Source organism: Podarcis erhardii, assembly GCF_964252035.2.
Source record: "Podarcis erhardii genome assembly, chromosome: 2".
Classification (NCBI taxonomy): domain Eukaryota; kingdom Metazoa; phylum Chordata; class Lepidosauria; order Squamata; family Lacertidae; genus Podarcis; species Podarcis erhardii.
The window spans coordinates 101,991,258-102,015,889 of NC_138498.1; the positions used below are offsets into that span (position 1 = coordinate 101,991,258).

The 24,632-nt window shown below is 44.6% G+C and overlaps 1 protein-coding gene across 5 annotated transcripts in view; it reads left to right on the forward strand.

Annotated features, from left to right (window-relative positions):
- The window catches only part of ADAMTS9 (ADAM metallopeptidase with thrombospondin type 1 motif 9), a 139,492-nt gene that overhangs the window by 40,703 nt on the left and 74,157 nt on the right, over positions 1 to 24,632 (forward strand). For 4 of the 5 annotated variants that reach the window (XM_081852251.1, XM_081852249.1, XM_081852253.1 and 1 more), the window contains 9 exons: positions 582 to 689; positions 3,435 to 3,580; positions 9,795 to 9,976; positions 10,756 to 10,892; positions 13,598 to 13,715; positions 14,011 to 14,106; positions 18,958 to 19,121; positions 19,228 to 19,357; positions 22,963 to 23,089. In XM_081852251.1, the coding sequence (XP_081708377.1) occupies positions 582 to 689; positions 3,435 to 3,580; positions 9,795 to 9,976; positions 10,756 to 10,892; positions 13,598 to 13,715; positions 14,011 to 14,106; positions 18,958 to 19,121; positions 19,228 to 19,357; positions 22,963 to 23,089 (1,208 nt within the window). The remainder of the gene's footprint in view (positions 1 to 581; positions 690 to 3,434; positions 3,581 to 9,794; positions 9,977 to 10,755; positions 10,893 to 13,597; positions 13,716 to 14,010; positions 14,107 to 18,957; positions 19,122 to 19,227; positions 19,358 to 22,962; positions 23,090 to 24,632) is intronic. The other variant, XM_081852250.1, reaches the window with a different exon arrangement.

The window sequence follows — 24,632 nt, forward strand, 5'->3', positions numbered from 1 at the left end:
TACTCTGTTATATTGTATATATGAATTTTGATTGGCCTGTTCCTATAATTTGAATGATATCATTATTCTATTATATATTCTATACTGTTAGCCTACATGTTGTGTTTGTATTGTTGTGATTGGATCTTATTGGGGTTTGTTTTAGGTCATGTAACCAAGCTGAAAGGGGTTTTGAAGGGGTGTAAGTCTCTCCTTGCTCTCTCCTTCCCCCAGAATATTTCCTTTTTGACGTTTTAATGCTTTAATTTAATGCTGTGTAAGTGTCTTACACAGCAAAGCCGTAGCTGTGCCAGGAAACGCAAGATCCACTGAATCCAAACTCTCCCGCCCCAATGGATCTTCGGTTTGGACTGAGCTGTTGGCTACTAACCCGGCCGCTGAAATCCGTGGTTAAGGCACTTGAGCAGAAAGCTTTTACATTTGCAACCAGAGCCCGAGTCATCTTCCCCTGCTTTATTGCGTTCGTTGTTTACACATGATCGTAACAACACCAGGGAGATAATCTAAACTATGTCTCTGGGCTATGATGTATGTTGGGTTGGCTGTTCAGTAATGCTGAGACTTTTTGAACTCCCTTTAAGCAGAAGCAGTGCAGGAGACTCTGGTGCATCAATGCCGATGGAGCACATAAAGGATGTCGGACTCAACACACGCCATGGGCTGATGGGACGGAATGTGGCCAGGGCAAGGTTTGCTGCAGCTCCTTGACTCTTTCTTGCTAACCCCAAACACATGAGCCGTAATGCCTCCAAGCATGGCCGTGGAACATTGCTAGCCTTATCCTCCATGAATTTGCCTAATCCTCTTTTAGAGGCATTAGATGATGATGGGAATTGTAGTCCAAAAGCAGCTGGAGACCTAAGTTTGGGAAACCCCAATCTAAACTTAAAAGCCCCAAATGTCGTAACCTTTGGGGAGTTGCTCCATCTCCTTGACCATACTTGGTTGCCGAACCTTTCTCAACTCTATGATACCCTTTTTGAGGGGAGGCAACCGGAACTGTACACAATATTTCAAACGTGGTCATGCCATGGTGGTTGTTTTTGTTTAGTCGTGTCCCATGGACCAGAGCACCCCAGGCACTCCTGTCTTCCGCTGCCTCCCGCAGTTTGGTCAGACTCATGTTTGTAGCTTCGAGAACACTGTCCAACCATCTCGTCCTCTGTCATCCCCTTCTCCTTGTGACCTCCATCTTTCCCAACATCAGGGTCTTTTCCAGGGAGTCTTCTCTTCTCATGAGGTGGCCAAAGTATTGGAGCATCAGCTTCATGATCTGTCCTTCCAGTGAGCACTCAGGGCTGATTTCCTTCAGAATGGATAGGTTTGAACTTCTTGCAGTCCATGGGATTATCAAAAGTCTCCTCCAGCACCATAATTCAAAAGCATCAATTCTTCGGCGATCAGCCTGCTTTATGGTCCAGCTCTCACTTCCAGACATCACTACTGGGAAAACCATAGCTTTAACTATACGGACCTTTGTTGGCAAGGTGATGTCTCTGCTTTTGTTTTTAAATCAGCATTATTTCAGATTCATCTGATTCACACAACTAGATGTAGCACTCACCTGCGGTTGCCTACGTTGGATTACACCAGTTTCTCTAGTGAGGCTTCCGCCTTTCACTGCTGGCTCAAACATGCGTAAAACATGCCGCGTCGTGTGAGTTCTAGGCGCTCTCAAGCCAAATTGGTCTGTTCTGCGCGGAGCGCGATTGCTATTCAATATTTTCACTGCACATGGCAGCTGTTCTGCAAGATGTTCCTCTTTGGGGATAGCGCTGTCTATATTGATGGCATGTGTATATTTATTTTGACAGCTGCAGAACCTCTGTGCTCTTGCAGAAGGTTAGCGTAGGAACTGATGCTGCCGTTCTTAAATTCTCCAAGCTTCCCTTTCGCTGGGAGTGATGTGGTTGCACATAAGTGGTGCAGGATCTTTTCAGAAGGGGAACATATTGTGCCTAGGGCATCCAGCTTGACAGGGCAGAGACATGAATCCACTCTCTCCTTCCTCCCCACCCCTGTTATTTACATCATCTTTTTTTTTTAAGCCTTCAGTATTTGAGAGGTTCTTTCACCATGCCTGATCTGCAGATGCATCTTTTCTTTCTACACACTGTGACATCTAACCTGTGATCAGAAAATCAGCCAGGCTGCTTTCCTCAGAAGCTGTAACAGCTTGTGCTTCTTGTCCTGGAACAGCAAATGAGCAGAACTCAATGGCTTGGGAAGTTGTCACTCCACTGTCCTCAGCAGATTGAATGCCCTTTATTGTTCAGAGATTCAAACCTCATTCATATCTGCAGTAGAATTTGATGGGAGTGGAAGCTTCTGAATCCATAACTAAAAACTGATTATAAAGTCACTGCCCTGGTTCAGATACAATGGGAAACTGTAGTTTCCTGCTACACGAGCATCAAGATTGTGCCCTCCCCTCTGCTCTTCCATGCACCAGACAGAGAACATTGAAAGCATCCACTTCTATTTTTAAGCAAACTTTGGTTCCTTGTGATGCTTGAAGTTGAAAAACTGTGGCTTGTTTAAACTATGTGTTTTTGAACAAGTCAGCACCTGAAACTATGTCTTTATCTTGGCTTATCCTCACTAACCATAGTTTAACCAACCCCCTCAATAAAATAATGAGTAGAAGAATTTCATTTTAGTAGGATGGAAAATACCAGATTATCATAGTGTTACAACCAGATTTTGAGCAGCAGCAAAACGCAAATGCAGCTCCCCACCTCACAGTAAACAGGAAAATGCCTCCTGCGCAACTTGGGTTAGGAGAGAAGGTTGATCTCTAATATTGTGTTCTGACGGGTGCAATTTCTTTTCCTGCTAAGTTTGACAACACCACATTCAGGTGTAAAGCTAGACTGGTGACTGGGAGTGGCCGCCGAGACCACATAACACCGGTCTTGAAAGACCTACATTGGCTCTCAGTATGTTTCCGAGCACAATTCAAAGTGCTGGTGCTGACCTTTAAAGCCCTAAACGGCCTCGGCCCAGTATACCTGAAGGAGCATCTCCACCCCCATCATCTGACCTGGACACCGAGGTCCAACTCTGAGGGCCTTCTGGTGGTTCCCTCATTGCAAGAAGTGTAGTTACAGGGAACCAGGCAGAGGGCCTTCTCGGTAGTAGCACCTGCCCTGTGGAACGCCTTCCCATCAGATGTCAAAGAAATAAATAACTATCTGATGTTTAGAAGACATCTGAAGGCAGCCTTGTTTAGGGAAGTTTTTAATGACTGATGTTTTAATGTTGGGAGCTGCCCAGAGTGGCTGGGGAAACCCAGCCAGATGGGTGGGGCATAAATAATAAAGTAGTAGTATAGTAGTATCTCGGGTTCATTTTAGAATGCTTGGATCCAGATCATAGCAATGAAACAATGTTGTGAAACTCTTTCTTTTTCTGTTGCCCTTTCTGGAGTGTAGCACTGCAAATATGGCCACTGTGTTCCCAGAGAGCGAGAGATATCCATGACGGATGGAGCATGGGGCACATGGAGTCCCTTTGGCGCATGCTCACGAACATGTGGTGGGGGCATAAAAAATGCTGTTCGAGAATGCAACAGGCCTGAGTAAGTACAGGAGTGCTAACCAACTGTCAAGCTTACTGATGAAGTAACAGCCATTGTTGGCCTCCCTCCCAAAATGAAAAAAATGTTGCTAAAATACTGATATCTCTAGTGCTGTAGAAACCATATGATATCACCTGCGAGGATGTCTTGTTCTTATATCACAAGGAAGTATTTCATCTAAGGATGGATGGATCAACCTATTTCTTAGCCCTCAGTTATATGTACACCGTCCTCGTTCTGCATTTAAATTATCTTCATTTTATATATATTCTTACTCTGAAATCTCCACTAAAACATGCATCTGTATACACATCTTTTTCTTTAAAATATTCATTTTTGGCATATTTTTTGAAGGAAAGCTACATCACCCAATTTGGAGAAGTGCGTAGTCTGATTTGTAGCTGCATTATGACCAGCTTATGAAACTGAAACTGGCCCATTAGGTCACTTAGCTTTAAAACAAATTTCTTTTGTGTTGCGAATTTCAGCCCTCAGTTTCCAGCTATGGAAGTCATACAATTGACGATGAAGATTTTTAATCAGTACTGATCTCAAATAAGCAGAATGAGAAGAAGTAATGCGTCAATTGTTAAATGTTCTTCCACAAGGGAGGGTCACATGGTGTCTGATCTAATTTTGGCATCAGTCAAATACCTTGTTTGAACTTTCTCAAGCCTTTTAATTCAGTTTGCTGTTGTGTTTTAATTTTTGTGTTACTCCTTTTAAATTTACTGACATTGTGTGTGTGTGTGTGTGTGTGTGTGTGTGTGTGTGTGTAATCAGAAGCCACTTCAGGAATTCTCTAGAGTGCAAATTTCTTTTAAAATGCTGTTTGTTTTTAATGTCATATTCATTTTGGGCCAAATAGTACTTCTGTATACTTGTAAGTGATTTTGTCTCACAAGGCAACCATAGACTGCTCTCATTCTCATACGTCAGTAGATTTCTTAAAGAGCTTGGGGGTGTGGTGAAGCAGTAGGCATGAGGGAGAAATAGGACTCCATTCACAAATACAAGACAAACGTAGCAAATTCTCACTTTCTGAATCAACATGCTAACCGAACCACAGCCATCTATAAAAGTTCACACATCTCTGAATGTGCGGTTGTCTAGCCAAGTTAAGTACGCAGAAATGCGCAAATGCATAATGAGTGTGCATAAATATGCATATTTTAGTGGGGAAACAAGTTATATTGGGGATGCTTTGTAAGAAATATGCGTAATTACATACAACAATGTGTAAAGGTAAAGGGACCCCTAACCGTTAGGTCCAGTCGTGGCCGACTCTGGGGTTGCAGCGCTCATCTCGCTTTATTGGCCAAAGGAGCTGGTGTACAGCTTCTGGGTCATGTGGCCAGCATGACTAAGCCGCTTCTGGCGAACCAGAGCAGCACACGGAAACGCCATTTACCTTCCCACCGGAGTGGTACCTATTTATCTACTTGTACTTTGACATGCTTTTGAACTGCTAGGTTGGCAGGAGAAGGGACAGAGCAATGGGAGCTCACCCCATCGCGGGGATTCGAACCGCCGACCTTCTGATCAGCAAGCCCTAGGCTCTGTGGTTTAACCCACAGCGCCACCCACGTCCCTCAACAATGTGTACATTAGGAGAAATTGTCTCCCTAAACTGCAGATGGTTTTTCACGAAGACTTATTTTTTAAAAAGAAAAAGGAGTTGCAAACTGGTGATGAAATATTGGGAACTGAACTTAAGATTGGAAAAATGAGAAAGGGGACGAAATAGAAATTGGCAGATTTCACTCATCCCTAGTTGGCTGTGTCGAAGGACAATGGTACTAAGAGTGAGCTGGGAGAAGAAAGGGAGGAGGAGGCCATGTGAAGCCTCTTTTCACTGGCTTAGTGCTGCCTCCCCATTAAACTTGATGGTGCTCGTAAAGCCCAAGACACTCACTGCCTTATCCTGAGCTTTTGCTGCCAGTGGTTCTTTTTTATTTTATTTAAAATGAATTTATTCTGACACATACACGGACCAGCTCTTTCTAAGAAGATGTAAGTGGCTTTGCCAGCAGACTATGCTTTCATAGCAATCAAAGGAATGAGCAGAGCAGACCCTGTTTCCCCGTGAAGCTCTGCTGAGTCCCCAAGGTAGAAAAAAGGCTTAAGATAAGCCACTGATGGATGGGATTGGTGTACTTACTGGATGCCACATGGGGAAAGATGCTTTCAGCAAAGCAAGACTGGCCTCAACCACCGTTTGCAAATCTATGTTGACAATCATATACACATCGTATATGCTTAAAAATGTTTGTATCCCATCTCTTCGACATAACTGATTTACAAGCTGGCAAGTAGGATAGCGTCACATCAAAACAATTGAAAGCAGCAATTAAAACAATGGTCATAATTTCAACAGTAAAAGTAAAATTGGAGTAAATATGGCAGAAGTATAAACTCACTTTAACAGCTGAGACGTCTGTTGTGTTGGGCTTTCTTATATGGCATTCTTTCATCCTTTTAATATTTTTTGCTCTCCGTGTTTTTAGCTATAGATATTTTTTTGTTTTTGTTTTTTTAAAATAAAATTAAGGGAACAATCCTGTATTTACTTGGAGATGCCACCAGGCTAGGGTTTTCCCAAACTTGGGTCTCCAGCTGTTGTTGGACCACAATCCCCATTATCCCTGACCACTGGTCCTGCTAGCTAGGGATGATGGGAGTTGTAGTCCAAGAACAGCTGGAGACCCAAGTTTGGGAAACCCTGCTCCTGGGTATACCCCTGACCATTAGGTCCAGTCGTGGCCGACTATGGGGTTGTGGTGCTCATCTCGCTTTATTGGCTGAGGGAGCCGGCGTACAGCTTCTGGGTCATGTGGCCAGCATGACTAAGCTGCTTCTGGCGAACCAGACCAGCGCACGGAAACGCTGTTTACCTTCCCACCATTTATCTGCTTGCACTTTGACGTGCTTTCGAACTGCTAGGTTGGCAGGAGCAGGGACTGAGCAACAGGAGCTCACCCCGTCGCGGGGATTCGAACCATCGACCTTCTGATTGGCAAGTCCTAGGCTCTGTGGTTTAACCCACAGTGCCACCACTGGCATAAAGGCCATTCTACTGACCGAGGGAGGTCCACCAATAAACGCCCCAGAGGTCCCCTAGTATGCAAAATGGGAATGCCTGCTAGCACTGGTGTTCCGGCCACAGGAGTGGGAGCAGAAACAGGTTGTGCCAGGGCTGTACATGGGCACACTTACTTCCACGACCCCCTGCTCTTTCTCTGACACAAACAATCAGAACTCTGTGTCACCTCCTGTCCCTTCATGTTGCTCTCATGCCAGGTCCCTTAGCTTAAGATGAGTCTAGAAAACCTTCTGAATACAGCTGCCTATATTTTCCCGCTGTAGAGCAGAAAGTTTGGGTTGATAGCCCAAGAGTCTTTCCAACTGTCTGAATGCATAAAAAGATTTCATTTCAGATATCTATAGAAAAAACAGAATGGAATTTGATTGTATAAGAAAAGGAAATGTCCCAAATGGCAATTGTGAACAAGGCATGGCAATATTGGAGACAGTACTTAATTGGGAACATACCCTCTCTGCCAGTGGGTACTTCTTCCGCTTCAAAGTACATCGAGCTAGGTTTAGATCTCTGCTTGCTGCTGAGAAAGCTAGTACGAAGCCTTAACGGCTTCAAAGTTGTCATAAAATTTGTTAGGGTGGTAAAGGGCTAGTTTGGAAAAGAAAAAAATCAATTTCAGACCTGTAAGTATGTTTTAACCCCAACATCCTGATTGAAAGGAAGTTTCATTATGGGACCGTGAAGCTGATGAATGATAGCTTGGCAGCAAAGCCCAGCTTCCTGCGGTTTGTGACAGTACCATATGTGCAGTGTGTTGCCTCTGACATCAAAAATTGCACAGGAAAATGGTATTGCCTTGAAAACTTATTGTGAGCAGACTTCAAACCCAGCTTCGTGTGGAATCCATACATGGTTGCTTGTTCTCTTCAAATAATAAAAGTTCCATCCTCACAAAAACTTGTTTTTGGTTTGAAAAAAATCTGTACATGCCTAGTTGTTGTTGTTGTTTAGTCGTTTAGTCGTGTCCGACTCTTCGTGACCCCATGGACCAGAGCACGCCAGGCATTCCTGTCTTCCACTGCCTCCTGCAGTTTGGTCAAACTCATGTTAGTAGCTTTGAGAACACTGTCCAACCATCTCGTCCTCTGTCATCCCCTTCTCCTTGTGACCTCCATCTTTCCCAACATCAGGGTCTTTTTCAGGGAGTCTTCTCTTCTCATGAGGTGGCCAAAGTATTGGAGCCTCAGCTTCAGGATCTGTCCTTCCAGTGAGCACTCAGGGCTGATTTCCTTCAGAATGGATAGGTTTGATCTTCTTGCAGTCCGTGGGACTCTCAAGAGTCTCCTCCAGCACCGTAATTCAAAAGCATCTATTCTTCGGTGATCAGACTTCTTTATGGTCCAGCTTTCACTTCCATACATCACTACTGGGAAAACCATAGCTTTAACTATATGGACCTTTGTACATTCCTACTCAGAATTAAATCCCACTGAGTTCATCATAGCTTACTCTTAGAAAAGTGGGCATAAGATTGCAGCCTAATTTTCTTTCAAACAGTTTTGGATTAATTTATTAGCTTTTCACAATAAAGGGGGGGGGGATATTTCCTGTCATGTAATTAGCTCTTAAATGGATCCTGCAGTATCTTGTTGAGAACCAAGAGAGTCCAGCAGACTGTGTACTGTTTACAATCCAGATTTTCATATTAAGCGACTGGTGTGCCTTGGCTCTTGGTCTCAACACAGCTTTATTTGTGACATTTTATTCTGCACAGATCATCTCCACTGGGGGAACGGTATGTATGTGCTGTCACATATGAAATGCAGTGTGCAAACTTGTTTTGCAAGGAGAACACCCACGTGCTTGACAGTTCTTACCTCATCAATCCTTATAACAATACTGGAAGGTCATGTTAGTGATTCATAATCAGAACGAAGCAGCACTCTCTAATTCTGTTCAGAAACAAGGGAGCCAGCCTGCACAGTGTGTGACCCTTCACTCTAAATGAAGCCCACCACCCGTATATTGTGGCCTGCCTGGTAATCTATATCAGTCTAGGCAAGCAGTGAAATATTAGCTCCTGTAGGCATGTCATACAAAGCTGGTGGGTTGTGTTTGCCACGAGTGGCATAAATATTTTGGAGAACTGAAGTCAGTTCAGATAGCTCATCTTCTTCTGTGCTTTGAAATCCTGACCATACAACACCAGTTCAGGCATAATGATCTCAATCCAATGGCCTATTACAGGTGTTCTTAAACTGGTCCACAGACCACCAGTAGTCCATAAGCTTCGTTTAAGTGGTCTGCGGATTTGTGGTTGAAGGGGAGAGATGGCACATCCATTGCATTAAATATTCATATTGATTTTTAATTGGATTTTCCTTGCTGCTTTCATTTCATGCATTCTTTTTATTGGGTTATAATTTGAATTATATGGAATTCAAATTGCAATACATTAAATCACAATATATAAGAAATAAAAGAAGCAATAAAAATGCAATTTAAAATTATACAGTACCTAGCACAATGCATTGTAAGTGCTACAACCGGCAGAAAAGCAGCTAAGTGGTCCTCCAAGAACCCCAGCGGTTTTCAAGCAGTCCATTGTGGGGAGGTTTAGGAACTATTGGCCTATTAAACTGAGAAAAAGTGTTGTGCTCTGGAGGGATTAGACGAAGCCCCAGAACAGCACCTGGGGGGAGGAGAGGGGGCACTGTTCCGTCTGGAAAGCTGAAATGCTCGCAGCGATAGAAAGATTATGATAATGTTACCCTGAATTTCTTCCTACGTTACAAACCTGGTTTGATTTTTGTTTGCAAGCCAGGATTTTAGAAAGAGCTTAAAACACAGTTTCCTGGTTTGGATGTAACAAGAAACTCTGGTTTGACAAACCCTGGAAGTATGGCATTAGGCACACAAGAGAAGGAAGTAAGGAGTGGGCGCAACGCTTCTTCTTTGTCTCGTAAACCACGTGGGACAAAGTACCACCACAGCTATCAGTATGTCTGAAGCAACCAAGATTGTGGTAGGGCTTTAAAAGTTGGAAAGAAGTGAAAGGATCAAAGAACTAGTCGAGGCTTCCAAAAATGGATGGGTTGTGTGAGAGGGTTGGGTTTTCTTAAATAATGTTATAATTTGTAACTATATACTTATCCCATCTCTTTTTTTTTCAAGACCCAAAAATGGTGGAAAATACTGTGTGGGACGACGAATGAAATTTAAATCCTGCAACACTGAACCATGTTCAAAGCAAAAGAAAGATTTCCGTGATGAGCAATGTGCAGTCTTCGATGGGAAGCATTTTAACATTAACGGTCTACCTCCTAATGTGCGCTGGGTTCCAAAATACAGTGGAAGTAAGTATATCAAAACAATCTAGCAGTTAGATCAGGGTGGGGAAGCCCAAGTCCAGGAGCTGAGAAGTTGCCATGAAGGAAATGAAGCCCTTGAGTTTAATGGGTCCCTCATCTGTGGACTAGATGCAAGGAACATGCACCTTGCAGCTTAATTCTGTGTATTATTCCTAGCCCCAGGGTTGATTTGCGCCACCATTTTTAAGAGCAAAGCCTTAACATAAGGCGTCTCTGCCCCCACAGAAAAGATATTCATGGGACTAGTTTGGTCTGACAAAAGCTCCCTTACGTTATTTAAATAGCAAGTTACAATATTGGGAGTGAGGGGCTGTTGAATGTAGGCAAGATCTCTAGAGATTTTCAGGATAAAGTGATTTCAACCTTGCAAAACTACCGTCTAAGGAGGAATTTGTGGGGAGCTGCCTCATGATGATTTCCTACCACTCTTCTTCACTGGAGCCCTGCCTCCGCTGTCCAGTTTACTTTTACCACCTGGCCTAGTAGAATCAATCGCCTGCCTGCAGCCATGGGCCGCTCCAATTTCGCCACCAACCTGCTGCCGCCATGGCAACTGAGCTGAGAGCAACCCAGCTGGGCAAATGAGTGCCTCATTTGATCAAGGCGGTGCTGGCATCTGATTTTTAACCTGTGAGGGAAGGGACATTAGCTCAGAGTTGTGGGAGAGTGCATAGGAGTGTTCTCTCACCATACAAAGTAAACAACCAGCACTAAGTTAACTTGGTTTTCTCCTCTCTCTCTCTCTCCTTTCTTTCTCTTGGCAGTTTTAATGAAAGATAGGTGCAAGCTCTTCTGCAGAGTGGCAGGAAACACGGCGTATTATCAGCTCAGGGACAGAGTTATTGATGGCACTCCTTGTGGCCCAGACACAAATGACATCTGTGTACAAGGACTTTGTCGGGTAAATACAGCCTCCTTCGGTTTAACTGGCTAACTCTCTTCGAGGAACCAGCTCATTCCTCTTCCATGAGTTGGACCCTGAGTGCCTTCCTCCAGGTTTCACAGGTGGGCGTGCCACCAGTCAGTCAGTCACCTGTGCTCACGACGACCAGTTTCTGCATAGTGCTCTGCAAATATGAGGTCAGATATAGGGCATGTGGGCATGACTTGGCCTAAATGGCTTTGTGGGCCAAATGGGCAGGCCTGGGGGCCCTAATCAAGACTAAAGGCTCCCCACTTCTGCTCTATTCCATACTCTTTATCTTAAATTAAACCCAAGAGCCTTGTTATCTGCTTTAGACTGTAATATATCCCCTTTAGGGTTCTGTTTTGTATTACCCAGCTGCCTTAACAACCGCATTTGGTGTATCTTGCCAAAGCCCCAAATCACAAAATAATGAGGGGTTTTAAGTGTATGAGGAGTGAGGTTTCATTCCCCACATAATCGCCATGATAGGGATGGATTCTGTGGGGCCCTGGTGCATGCCTGTGTGTTGGCTATGTGCCAGAACCTGGAGGCTTCATACAGTCCAGACAGAATCCACTTTGGATGGGACAAACAGGCCAGTCAGTTCCCAAAATGGTTCTGTGGGATATGAACTCCACAGAACCTCCGGCATCTAAATACAGTGGTGCCTCGCAAGACGAAATTTATCCGTTCCGTGAGTCTCTTCGTATAGCGGTTTTTTCGTCTTGCGAAGCAAGCCCATTGACAGCTTAGCGGATTAGCGCTATTAGCGGTTTAGTGGCTTTTAGCGGCTTTTAGCGGCTTATCAGTTTAGCGGATCAGCTGATAAGCGGCTTAGCTGCTTAGAAAAAGGGGAGGGAAAGGGAAAAAACCCCGCAGGAACTCGCAAGACATTTTCATCTTGCGAAGCAAGCCCATAGGGAAATTCGTTTTGCGAAGCGCCTCCAAAACGGAAAACCCTTTCGTCTAGCGGGTTTTCCGTCTTGCGAGGCGTTCGTCTTGCGGGGCACCACTGTAGTATAACAGATTTTGCTGCTTCCTCTACCATTAATACAAAGGAGTAAAGGATTGTAGTTCCCGTGCCAAAATCCGAACTAACCCCTGACTGAAATGGATCTAGAAAATCAGTTTCCCTTAGAGTGTCTGCCTTCTTCGCTCTCTTCACTGCCACTAGGTAGTCTCGATGATGAACCCTCACCAGTCTTTGATTGCATTTGGCTGGTGTTTTCCTCCACCACAGCAACTCCCCATCCCCGACCCTCAAGTGTGCCCTGAAGCTACACCAAGTTCCCAGGTGGGCGCAAGTGGCGCTGTGGTCTAAACCACTGGACCTCTTGGGCTTGCCGATCAGAAGGTTTGAATCCTGGCAACGGGGTGCGCTCCTGTTGCTCTGTCCCAGCTCCTGCCAACCTCGTAGTTCGAAAGCACACCAGTGCAAGTAGATAAATAGATACCGCTATGGCGGGAAGGTAAACGGCGTTTCCGTGCGCTCTGGCTTTCATCACGGTGTTCCATTGTGCCAGAAGCAGTTTAGTCATGCTAGCCACATGATTCGGAAAGCTGTCTGTGGACAAACGCCAGCTCCTCAGCCTGAAAGCGAGATGAGCGCCGCAACCCCATAGTCGCCTTTGACTGGACTTAACCGTCCAGGAGTCCTTTACCTTTACCTTACAGCTGGGTGAGACCAACTCCACCCTGCCCACCCATCCAGGTCTCAGTGATACAGACCAGACCAGCCTCCTCATCCACAATCAGATCGTGGCCAGCCTCAGAGCCAACCTGGCATTCAGCAACAGCAGCTGCAGACCCGAGGGCTGGTTGACAGGACAACCACAATTCCTCAGGTCTGGCACATGGCTAAGTCACTAACCACCTGTGCCACGTCCCCCTCCTTACCCAGCCTGCCCCACCTCCCACACAGTCAAAACAATTTAAAACAGGAAAAAACAATTGTTAAAATACAAAGCCTGGAAAAAAGTAACTTCACATTAAGGACCACCTGACTTCTGATGGCCCTACATCTGATGCTTTCCCACTTCTCTCAGGTTTAGCTGGCCTTCACTGGGAACCAAGACTATAGTGTGGCAGGTTCAGGCCTTGCCAATGGTGTTTCCACAGGAACCACCCCTGCCTTCTTTTAGGCATTTCCACTTCACTGTGTGGTTTAGGCAGGCCTTCACAACATGAATTTCCCCCTTTAACCAACCAGTATCTACTTACTGTTTTATTGATATTTTAATTATGTCTTAATGGACGGTTTTGCTCGTTTTATTATAACTTTGCATGCTGTGCTCCCTCCTCAGTATGCTTTTATGAAAAGAACAGTTTACAAATACTTAATAAATACACCAATGCCATTTTGATAATAACCCTATCCCACGTCCGTGTGACTTTTAACCACAGCTCCTTAGCTCCCCCCAACCCCACAGCTCCTTAGCTCTCCCCCCACCTTTTCTCCCCGCCACGCTGAGTGGTTTTGCTCTTCACATGGCGGGCCTGGAAGAGACTCGTTTTTCAAGTCCTAATTGGAAGATGGCTATAATTATAGCTTCAGCAGAGCACGTTGGAAAAGAAACGAATGAGCGCGGCAGTCGGAGGCCTTCAGTGGCAGATGCATGTTTTCAATTTGGAGCCCTGCTAAACGCTATCCTGTTTTCCGTATTTGTTCAATCTAGTTCTGAACTTTTCTTTCTCTAAAGCAAGCTGGATGTGATCATGTGCTCAATTCGAAAGCCAGGAGAGATAAGTGCGGTGTGTGTGGCGGTGACAATTCCTCGTGCAAAACCATTGCAGGGACATTCAACACGGTGCACTATGGTAAGAATTGGTCGCAGAAAACTTTACTCGGGCAGAACACCAGGATGGAAAACCCCTAACTGTGCATGATGCGCTCAAACACCTAACACTTATAATAAGCAGGAATTCCCTTAAGCTACCGGAAATGTGAGTTTCTTGCTACTTCGTGATCACACCAAACAACTAATTTAATTGACATAACTCCAAATTTTTACGTTGGTTTCCTGCCCTCTTTACTAAGATGATTTAGAAAGAAAAAAGAAAAGCAGAGGATACAAATGCACGACAAGCTTGACTTTCTAGTTTATTTCCCCAGGTTATAACACTGTGATACGCATACCGGCTGGTGCTACAAATATCGATGTGCGGCAGCATAGTTACTCAGGGAAACCAGAAGATGATAACTACCTTGGTAAGACATGGTGCTTGTTAGCAGTGGCAAAACCATGCTGTTTTCTTGACGTGCTTATATTTCCATCGGGCTAACACGGGATTTCCAGTATGGAAAGAACTCAAAGGTCATCTGATGCAGAGTTCCTCTGTGCTGGATATTTAGTCCTGATGGTTCTGTAGCAAAAATGTGTATTAGCCCATTCTCAATCAAAACCTAGCATGGAGCAAAACAAGGAAACTCACCCAGAGCTGCCTTCAGAAGTATTTAATAAAATGCATTATTATTATTATTATTATTATTATTATTATTATTATTATTCAAAACAAAACAAATTCCTTCCAGTAGCACCTTAAAGACCAACTAAGTCAGTTCTTGGTATGAGCTTTCGTGTGCATGCACACTTCTTCAGATACACTGAAACAGAAGTTTCCAGACCCTTCTATATAGTGAGAAGGTGGGGAGGGGTATTACTCAGAAGGGTGGTGGGAATGGGTGATTGGCAGATAGCTGTGATGAGCCTGTTGACGACTCTTAATGACTGCAATAGGTCTTACAGGAAAAAGCAAGGGGTGAAAAGGTGAAAAATGGCTTTGTCATGTATAATGAGATAAGAATCCAAGGTCTTTGTTCAGACCAGGTTTTTCCATGGTTTTGAGTTTGGTGATAAGTTGTAATTCAGCAGCTTCTCTTTCCAGTCTATTTCTGAAATTCCTTTGTAGTAAAACAGCTACTTTGAGATCTTGTATAGAATGTCCTGGGAGATTGAAATGTTCTCCTACTGGTTTCTCTGTCTTGTGATTCCTGATGTCCGATTTATGTCCGTTTATTCTTTGGCGTAAGGTCTGGCCTGTTTGTCCAATATAGAGAGCTGAAGGACACTGTTGGCATTTTATGGCATACACAATGTTAGACGATGAACAATTAAATAGTCCCGAGATGGTATGTGTGATGTTGTTGGGGCCAGTAATGGTGTTGTCCAGGTGTATGTGGCAGCAAAGTTGGCATCTGGGTTTATTGCAGGCTCTGGTGCCAGTGTCCGTGTTAGGTCTGGTTGTAGTATTATTGTGGGTTAGGAGTTGTTTAAGACTGGGTGGCTGTCTGTAGGCAATGAAAGGTCTTCCTCCCAGAGCTTGAGAAAGAGAACTGTCATTGTCCAGGAGAGGTTGTAGATCTCTGATGATGCGTTGTACTGTTTTAACTTGGGAGCTGTATGTGATGACTAGAGGTGTTCTGTTATTTTCTTTTTTGGGTCTGTCTTGCAGCAAGTTCTCTCTGGGTATCAGTCTGGCTCTGTTGATCTGTTGTCTAACTTCATCTGTTGGGTATTTTAGTTCTAAAAAGGTTTGCTGTAGAAGTGTGCATGCACACGAAAGCTCATACCAAGAACTGACTTAGTTGGTCTTTAAGGTGCTACTGGAAGGAATTTGTTTTGTTTTGACTATGGCAGACCAACACGGCTACCTATCTGTAACTATTATTATTATTATTATTAAGATTTATATACTGCCTTTCGTCAAAAGATCTCAGGACAGCTCACAAGCTAAAAATGTAAGATAAAGACAGAAATAAGTAGGTAAAACAAAACCAACAAAACAATAGCCCCCTGCTCCCAGAAGCACATTTAAAAGGCTGTAGAATATTAATCAGTCAAAGGCCTGGTTGAAGAGGAATGTTTTCGCCTGGCTCCTAAAAATGGACCTCGCCGGGGAAAGCATTCCACAAATGGGGAGCCACTAATATACCTTATGCTAGCCTTCGCCAACCTTGTGCCCTCCAGATGCTTTGTGCTACAACTCCCATCAGCCTTGTGCTGGCTGGGGCTGATGGGAGTTGTAGTCGAAAGCATCTGTTGGGTAACAGCTTAGCAAAGGCTTCCTTGCACAAATAAGATGGCGGAGCGACTCCCACCTGATCCAGTGTGTCTTACTTGAAGCTAGTGTTTTATTTCCTCTCGCCCTGAGAACTTTTCATTTCCTTTTATGGTGGCCTGTTTGTGTCAAAGGTGACATTCATGCTTTAGTAAGTATCCAACCACATCTTCAACTGAGAGGTGTACCTTTCTTGTCTCACTACTTCACCCTCCTGCGAGAGGAAGGACTCAGATTTGTTGTGGGTTTCAGTGTCGTTTGGCACCGTAAGAGCCCACCCCTGCGTGAAAAGCAACAGTGGCTGGATTCTGTGTGCTTTGAAAGTTCCCCTTCGTTGTCCCTTTGCAGTGTGATAGCTTTTTATCTCTCGCAGGCCTTTTCAGAGAACACCTTCCTTTCTGTGCAACTCGAGTACTCCTTTAGGGCTAATATAGTAGCTGTGATGGGTGAAATGGTGGGGAAACTAACTTAGGAAATTAACTACATAATCGCATTAGTGTGAATTTGTGCAGCAGACTGCTGTTTTCAGGAAACCGTCCCTTTTAGAGAAAGCTTTTAGACTTTTAAGCTTTTTGACATTTTTGTGTGTTGCTCATGTTTGGCATGAAGCAAAACGCAAAATACGGTGCTGGCCAAACACCTCTGAATCTCCCATTTGGATGGTCAGCTTTAGATGTTTTAACTAGATCCTCTTGTTTTAGTATTTCTTTACAGCTAAATCAAGGTGTTGTGTGGTGGAGTTAACTTCCATCCTACAAGTGTGTTCTGTGTAGGAAGATAAGAGAGAATGAACTGATACAAGTGTGGGATGTTCACGTTTGCATTAGGGAGAGTGTTGAAGTGTCTCTGTACTGGTTGTGTGAAACGTTGGGTTGATGTGAGAGGATATAGACATTTGTGTCCATGAGCATTTGTGTCTTGGGTTTTGGTATGCTGCATGCTTGTAGACTCCAGATTTTGTACATGAGCACGTGCGTGTTTGCTGATTTGTGTATATTTGATACATGTATTTGAATCTGAAGCAAGCACAATCCAGGGAAATTTGAAAAAGAGGCCAAATGGATGCCTCTGTTGCATTTCTTAAATGCAGTATTTGGGTAAAGGTAAAAGGTAAAGGGACCCCTGACCATTAGGTCCAGTCGTGGCTGACTCTGGGGTTGTGACACTCATCTCGCTTTATTGGCTGAGCGAGCCGGCTTAGAGCTTCCGGGTCTTGTGACCAGCATGACTATGTCGCTTCTGGCGAACCAGAGCAGCGCACGTAAACGCCATTTGCCTTCCCGCCGGAGTGGTACCTATTTATCTACTTGCACTTCAATGTGCTTTCAAACTGCTAGGTTGGCAACAGCAGGGACCGAGCAATGGGAGCCCACCCCATTGCGGGGATTCGAACTGCCAACCTTCTGATCGGCAAGTCCTAGGTTCTGTGGTTTAACCCACAGCGCCACCTGCGTCCCAGTATTTGGGTAGAGTAAGGTAAAAGGTAAAGGACCCCTGGAAAACTTTCACCTTTGTCATCCCACTTCCTCTTCTGGTGCTTCTGGTCTTCCTCTTCCTGAGACAGGTGTTTCTACAGCACCCACCACTTGAAGTGCAAGGGCTGTAGCCAATCTCGCCACGTCTGGTTTTAGGGTCCGGCAGGAACGTGAAGGAGGAATCAGGCACCTTTTTATGGTTGCTGGTTCTCCTGACTTCACTGTGAGGAGCTTCACATATCCCTCCATATTTGCACCCTTTCAAATTTGCACCATTCCAGAATTGTCTATTTTTTAAAAATAACTCCCTCTCTCCAAGCTTGAGATGCATGTCCTTCACAGTATTGATACAGGAAACCTTTTACTTTAGAGCTTGCAACACAGACAGCTGCCTTGTGCAGAGTCAAACAATTGATCATCTAGCTCCGCATTGCCTATGCAGCAGCTCTCCAGGGCTTCTGACAGGACTTTCTCCCATCCCAACTTGGGAGGAGCTTGGGATTGAACATAGAACCTTCTGAATGCAAAGTGGCTGCTCTACCGCTGAGCCAGGGTTCTTCCTTATACCACTGAGCTGCAACCCTGGCTGGAGATGCAGGGGATCAAACATGGAATCTTTCCAAGCAGAGCATGTGCAAGCGCTATGCTGTGCCCCTGCAGTGCAGCGTTGCAGCATCTGCATCTTGCATTCAGGGTCTTCAGTAGCTCCTTAACAAACAGGGCCAGCCGGTGCCCACACCAACCCTTTGACAACTACTAGGTTGCAGCAGCCCAAAAAAAAGTGTGATGCAATCACCATTGCCTTGCCTGAGTTCCAGTGACTGACTGAATTGGTCTCTACTGTTGCTTACCTGAAGAACAGCCTTTAGTAGGGGCTAATTATTCCTGGATTTCCAACTATTTGGTGGATTTGTGCTGATTTTCCAAGTCATTGTTCAGGGGTAGTAGGGAAGCCTTTTTGGACTTTGGGCTGTATTGCCAAGGTGGAAAGCTGTCAGGGGTTAGGCTGCAGTAGTGGGAGAACTAGACACACACACACACACACACACACACACACACACACGGATCACAACATGGAGAAGCAGCTCCCATCATTGTACAAATGAGGTCAAGAACGGGAGCATGGGGACACCAGCGCTGCAAGGAATTCAACTTGAATTTGAGTTTGACTTGGTTTATGTTTTCCTGTCTGCCAGTGTTTCATTATATTGACAGCCTGATGCTTTTGTATTAATCTAGTTGCTTTTGGTTTTGCTGCTGGCTGCTTTGGGCTTCTGTCAGGAAGGGACAGTGAGACAGAAGCAATAAAGGGAACAAAATGAATAAGGAGTGCATAAATCAGCGCAGGCGGTCTCTGGTTCCCTCCCAGTCTTGTTCTGTCTTGGTTGCTTCTGGAGATAGACATCCCCGAGTTCATTTTGAGCATTATGTAAATCAGATGGCTTTCGAATAACGTCCTTTCTTATCTAGGCAAGCAGATTACACTGATTCTGTGTCCCTGCTTGTTGTTGTTTCTATCTGCACAGCATTGTCGAGTAACGAAGGCTTCATATTAAACGGAGACTACGTTGTCAGCATGTTTAAGAAGGAAATCAAAGTTGGAAATGCGGTGATAGAATACAGTGGCTCAGACACCCCCATTGAAAGGATCAATTCTACATACCGTATTGACCAAGAAATAGTTCTTCAGGTTAGAAACATCTCGCTTTAAAATGAAAACCTCATAAATACTGTTCTTCTAAATTGTAATAGCTGAGATAATTCTTTTCACCTTATGCTTTTTTCCTCCCTCTTAGGTTTTATCAGTGGGTAATTTATATAACCCTGATGTTCGATACACATTCAATATCCCCATTGAAGATAAACCTCAGCAGTTTTATTGGAATATCTATGGCCCTTGGCAGCACTGCAGTAAACTATGCCAAGGTATGTGGTCTTAGGGGGTTTTTTATTTTAAAAAAATCATCATCATTATCATTATCACCATCATCTTCTGTATTGAATGCTTTATCTTCGATTCTGGTGGTGATGACAACTCCGCTTCTCATGTCTGCTTTTAGCTTCTGATAAAATCCAAGCGTTTTGTTTTCCGAGAACTGTCATAGTGGAATGATGCATACTATCTGCAAGTCACGTGATAATGCTGAGGCCCCTCCTTAACGCTTCAGATTTCCTGCTTCCTCCACAGACTAATGGCTGACCATTCTGCTGGCAGGTGGCATCTTATCTTGCCCTGCTCAAGGCGAAGCCATAGCGTAAATGGTTAAGTGTTTGCAAGTAGACACTGCAGTTTTGCTTGCAGAAATCTGAGCCCCCTTTTGGAAGGCGCTGTCCAAAGGCAGCTCGGGCTGCTAAGTGAAGCGCATGGAACGAAACGTGTTTAGTGCATCCTGGTGTCCACCTGTCTTTAGAGCATCATGCAGACTGTTCTGATATTGGAGATTACACAGTTGATCGTAAGAGTGGGGTGGAAGAAGTGAAAGCAGGAGCAGGAATGAGTTGCTTCTCCTTGAACAACATCCCAAATGATGTATGAATCAGTCCCAACTCCTACAACATCTGAACAATGCAACTACTGCCCATAGCCATCATAGGTTTCACTACAGTATGAATCTATGTTGTATTTGTGCATACTTCCTACTGATCTTTAAAGGTTTAGAAATGTTTTTAAATGAATGAATTCCCCCTGCCCCTACAATTAATTTAGATAGCACTTGGATAGCTCAGTGGGTAGAGTGTGATTCTCCTAATCTCAGGGTTGTGTGTTTGAGCCCCATGTTGGGCAAAAGATTCTTGCTTTGTTTGTGACCTCATGGTCCCATGATTCTAATTTGCAAAGTGAAACATAGGCTCATATAGTTACTGGCAGTGGCTCTCCAAGGGGTTCAGAAAGGGGTCTTCCCCAGACCTACCTACAGATGACAGAGATTGAACCTGCACAGCAAGAGTGGGGAACCTTTGGCCCTCTAGATGTTTGCTAAACTACAACTCCCATAAGCCCTAGCAAGCACGGCCAAAGGCCAGGGATGATGGGAATCATAGAATCATAGAATCATAGAGTTGGAAGAGACCACAAGGGCCATCGAGTCCAACCCCCTGCCAAGCAGGAAACACCATCAGAGCACTCCTGACATATGGTTGTCAAGCCTCTGCTTAAAGACCTCCAAAGAAGGAGACTCCACCACACTCCTTGGCAGCAAATTCCACTGTCGAACAGCTCTTACTGTCAGGAAGTTCTTCCTAATGTTTAGGTGGAATCTTTTTTCTTGTAGTTTGGAACCATTGCTCTGTGTCCGCTTCTCTGGAGCAGCAGAAAACAACCTTTCTCCCTCCTCTATGTGACATCCTTTTATATATTTGAACATGGCTATCATATCACCCCTTAACCTCCTCTTCTCCAGGCTAAACATGCCCAGCTCCCTTAGTTGAAGTTCAGCACACATTCGGTGGTCCAGAGGTTCCCCCTCTGCCCCAGTGTATAGAAAAACCCTTTGAGGAAGTGTCAAGGCTGAGCCTTAGGCAACTGTTAGAAATGAACCAAAGCTGGGGAAACAAAGGGCAGCAAGTCAGAACTGAGGATCATGCAGAAAAAGAGCCAGGAAAACCTCATCACTCAGGAGAGATCCAAGTCCCTATAGGAAGTCTTTTACAGCACTTCCTGTCCAAGAGGCCAGCCTGGGTTGGCAGAGCCAGTCCAGAGCCACGTTCCTGCTAGAGACAGGTACCAGGCTGCAGTTTGGATAACTCACAACCCAGAGTGCGCAGTTCTGGCCCTGAAAGCTCCTGAAAAGAAAGTCTTCATTATTCTAGTTTTTCAGCTAGGAAACTGAAACTGAGAGATAGCCCAAAGCCATGCAATGAGTCCATGACAAGTTTCCCAAACAAGGCTGGTACTCTATTTCCTGGACCACTCTGGCTCTCACTGTGAAGTCAGAAATCCTGCTTCCTTGGTGAGTGGCATTGGAGGGGAGGGTAAGTGCCTGTATTGAAAGAACTGCTAATGAGCAGCTCAGCAGGGCTGCAAACAGTTTGGCAAAGAAACACTTGTTGAATTGTGAAGGACCCTGCTTGTCTTGATAGCCTACTTGCCTTTTCCAGCATTGTGGTTCTCTAAACCCCATCTTGAAGGCTGTAAATTCATTGTCAGCACCACAAATTGGACTTGCTCATAGAAAAGTCTACTCCCCTGGTTACCATATTTTCGACAGTGCTTTTTCACAGGTTCTGGCTGTTCCTCTTTAGCTGGAAGCACAAGTTCTTCCCAGGATACCAAGCAAAGTCACCCCAACCTCTTCTGGCCTAGCATAATCAGCCATTAGCTGAATCCTCTTTTCACAGCCAGGTACACAGCAGCTGCATCCTGAATACCCCTGGGCTCAGGATGCATAAACAAAACGGCCTGCAGTTTACTGAGAATGAAAGATCTAAATCTTGGTAGTCAGGATAACTGGATGTCACAAATGTATACACAGCAAGTAGAATGAATTATGGACACTGACCGAAGCATTCTTTTCCATTTCCTTCACTAGGCAGAAACTCCAGCATTGGTGCAACCATTCACTATTACAGATTGGCCATTTTGGCCTTAATGAGATGTGGAACAGGATCTATCTTAACAAAGTAAGGCCTGTCATACCCAGGCCTCTCTTTGTCATTAACCAAGCCTCAAAGCATAGTACTGTACACAGAATCCTGCTTCTTGAAGGCAGCATTTGAGTTCGGATAGCCACCAAGGCAGAAATCAAGGTCTCCAATACACTCAGTCTTTAACAACCAAAATAAGTCTTGAAGCCATTGTCCTACATTTCAGCAGGGGTGGAGAACCTATGTCATGCCAGATGTTGTTGGATTTCAGCTCCCATTCATGGCCAGTGCAGATGGATTATGAGAGTCGTGGTCCAGTAATGTAAAGGATACAGGAAAGGAGTAATGTGATGCCCTAACAAGGGACAAAAAGAACGAGGAGTTAAAACTACAGCTGAACCAAAGTTTGTCAGACATCTTTCTGAGAAAATGTCTGAGGTTTTCATTATCCTCACCCACCACAACCAAATAAAAGACCACAGATGTCATAGAATATTTCTCTGGATATTCTCTACAGCTGCCACCCTCCTGTCCTCCCTGCACACACACACCACCAGCAGTTACGCAGAACAGACACATTGTGGAGCATGTAAAATGATGTCCTGGCTGCCAACATAGTTGCTCCTGCTGTCACGTCCCTTCCTAACCAAGGAGGGGGGGGGGGGAGAAAGCAGTGGTGCTTGCTGTCATTCGTAATGGAGAGCATCGTTCCCCCAAACCTGGTCCTCCCAATTTCTCTGCCCACAAACAGGGAGGAGGCTTTCGAGAGACAATTTGCACACATATATAAAAAACTATATATAGGGCTTCGTTGAAGCGAGGCCTGTGTCCAGCCTGATGCAAGGACATGTCAACCAGTTTGTGGAAGACGAGAAGTGAAGTTTTGAGAAATAAGGGGTATGTATCTCTTTCTATAGGCCTCATAAAACTATGCTTTTCTATTTTAGGGGAACGAAAAAGGAAACTTGTTTGCACCCGAGAATCCGACCAGCTCACAGTATCTGACCAAAGATGTGATCGGATTCCCCAGCCGGACCCAGTAACTGAGTTGTGTAATACAAACTGTGAATTAAGGTATCGGCACCCCTCTCCCCTGCCGCTGCCCCAAAGATAGTCTGTACATATGGTGCATCATATATATTAGGCCTTGTCTTCTTTCCTAACATCTGTGTTTTCATGGTGGATTTTTGCTAAAAATCAAAGTGTGCAGTGTTGAGGTTTTCCTTGGCTTCTGGAGAGTCCGTTTCTGCTGCCCTTGCCTGAGCAGGGACTAGGGAAAAATCCATACTTCTTGAAACAGTGCGCAAGCTGACACATAACTAGCCTTTGAGATTTGGCATTCTCCAGATTTTGCAGTGCAATCCTCCCACACAAAAATGTGTGCGAAAATGCATTTCCTGTTGCTGAGAGTTGTCAGGTAGCCTGTTCTCTGAAGGATAATAAGTGTCCCTATTTTAGACGGGGAGAGAGCACTTGCTCACAGGAGGCTACAGATAGGTAGCCGTGTTGGTCTGCCATAGTCAAAACAAAACAAATTCCTTCCAGTAGCACCTTAAAGACCAACTAAGTCAGTTCTTGGTATGAGCTTTCGTGTGCATGCACACTTCTTCAGATACCTATCTGAAGAAGTGTGCATGCACACGAAAGCTCATACCAAGAACTGACTTAGTTGGTCTTTAAAGTGCTACTGGAAGGAATTTGTTTTGTTTTCACAGGAGGCTGTAGCCCATTGAGACTGGTAGGGCAGAAGGCAAGGGAGGCCAACAGTAGGTGGCGCCAGAGCCAATGACAGACAGGGCCAACTGATTATAGTTTGGACCCCATCCTCCGGCAGCAAAACAGAGACTAAGGAAGAGGAAGCTGACAGCTAGGGTCACCCCCTGGACTGGTTGTAGGTAAGAAGGAAGGCAGGTGTAGCCTGACTGGGGAAAGACTTAAGTTGGTGGAGCAATTGCCCATTCACTCTAGTGGACCAACCTCCACTGCGTTTATTCTCTTTTTTTCCTTCAGAGCATCATAGTCCCATAGAGCACAAATGATTCCTCCGGTTTCAGAACACTTAAGCTCCACAAAACAAATGACAACAGTCTTTCTCTGTTTCGCTCCCCACTCCAATTTCTCTCTCCCTTAGTTCTGCATCCATCTGGCAACCAGAATTGCATACACTCGAAAAAATCCCTATTTGTCATGGGACAGTCCCTTTTTTTCTGGCGCTTGTCCTTGGCAGATCACACACACACACACAAACGTTTTGGCTTTGGGGAAGACTTAGGAGATGCCTTTTAAAGCATTGTGTTAGCAAGAACGCATCTGCATTCACTCCTCTTCCTCGTCACATGCCCTCCATTCATAATGGTCCACCCAGATAGTAAATGTTGCTGAATGTGCATTCATTCTAGAACAAGCACAACCAGATCTTTTATGAGATTAAAATTCTGCTATGTACTCTTCGATTGTTGTTTTAAAGAAACTTGTTATTGCAAGTTTACTAACCTCCTTTAAAAGCCAGTGCAGGACAGCATTGCTACACCTGCTCAGGACACTTGTCTTGGGCAGAGATATCCTTGGTATAGGAAATGGGCAGAACATTATTATTATTATTATTATTATTATTATT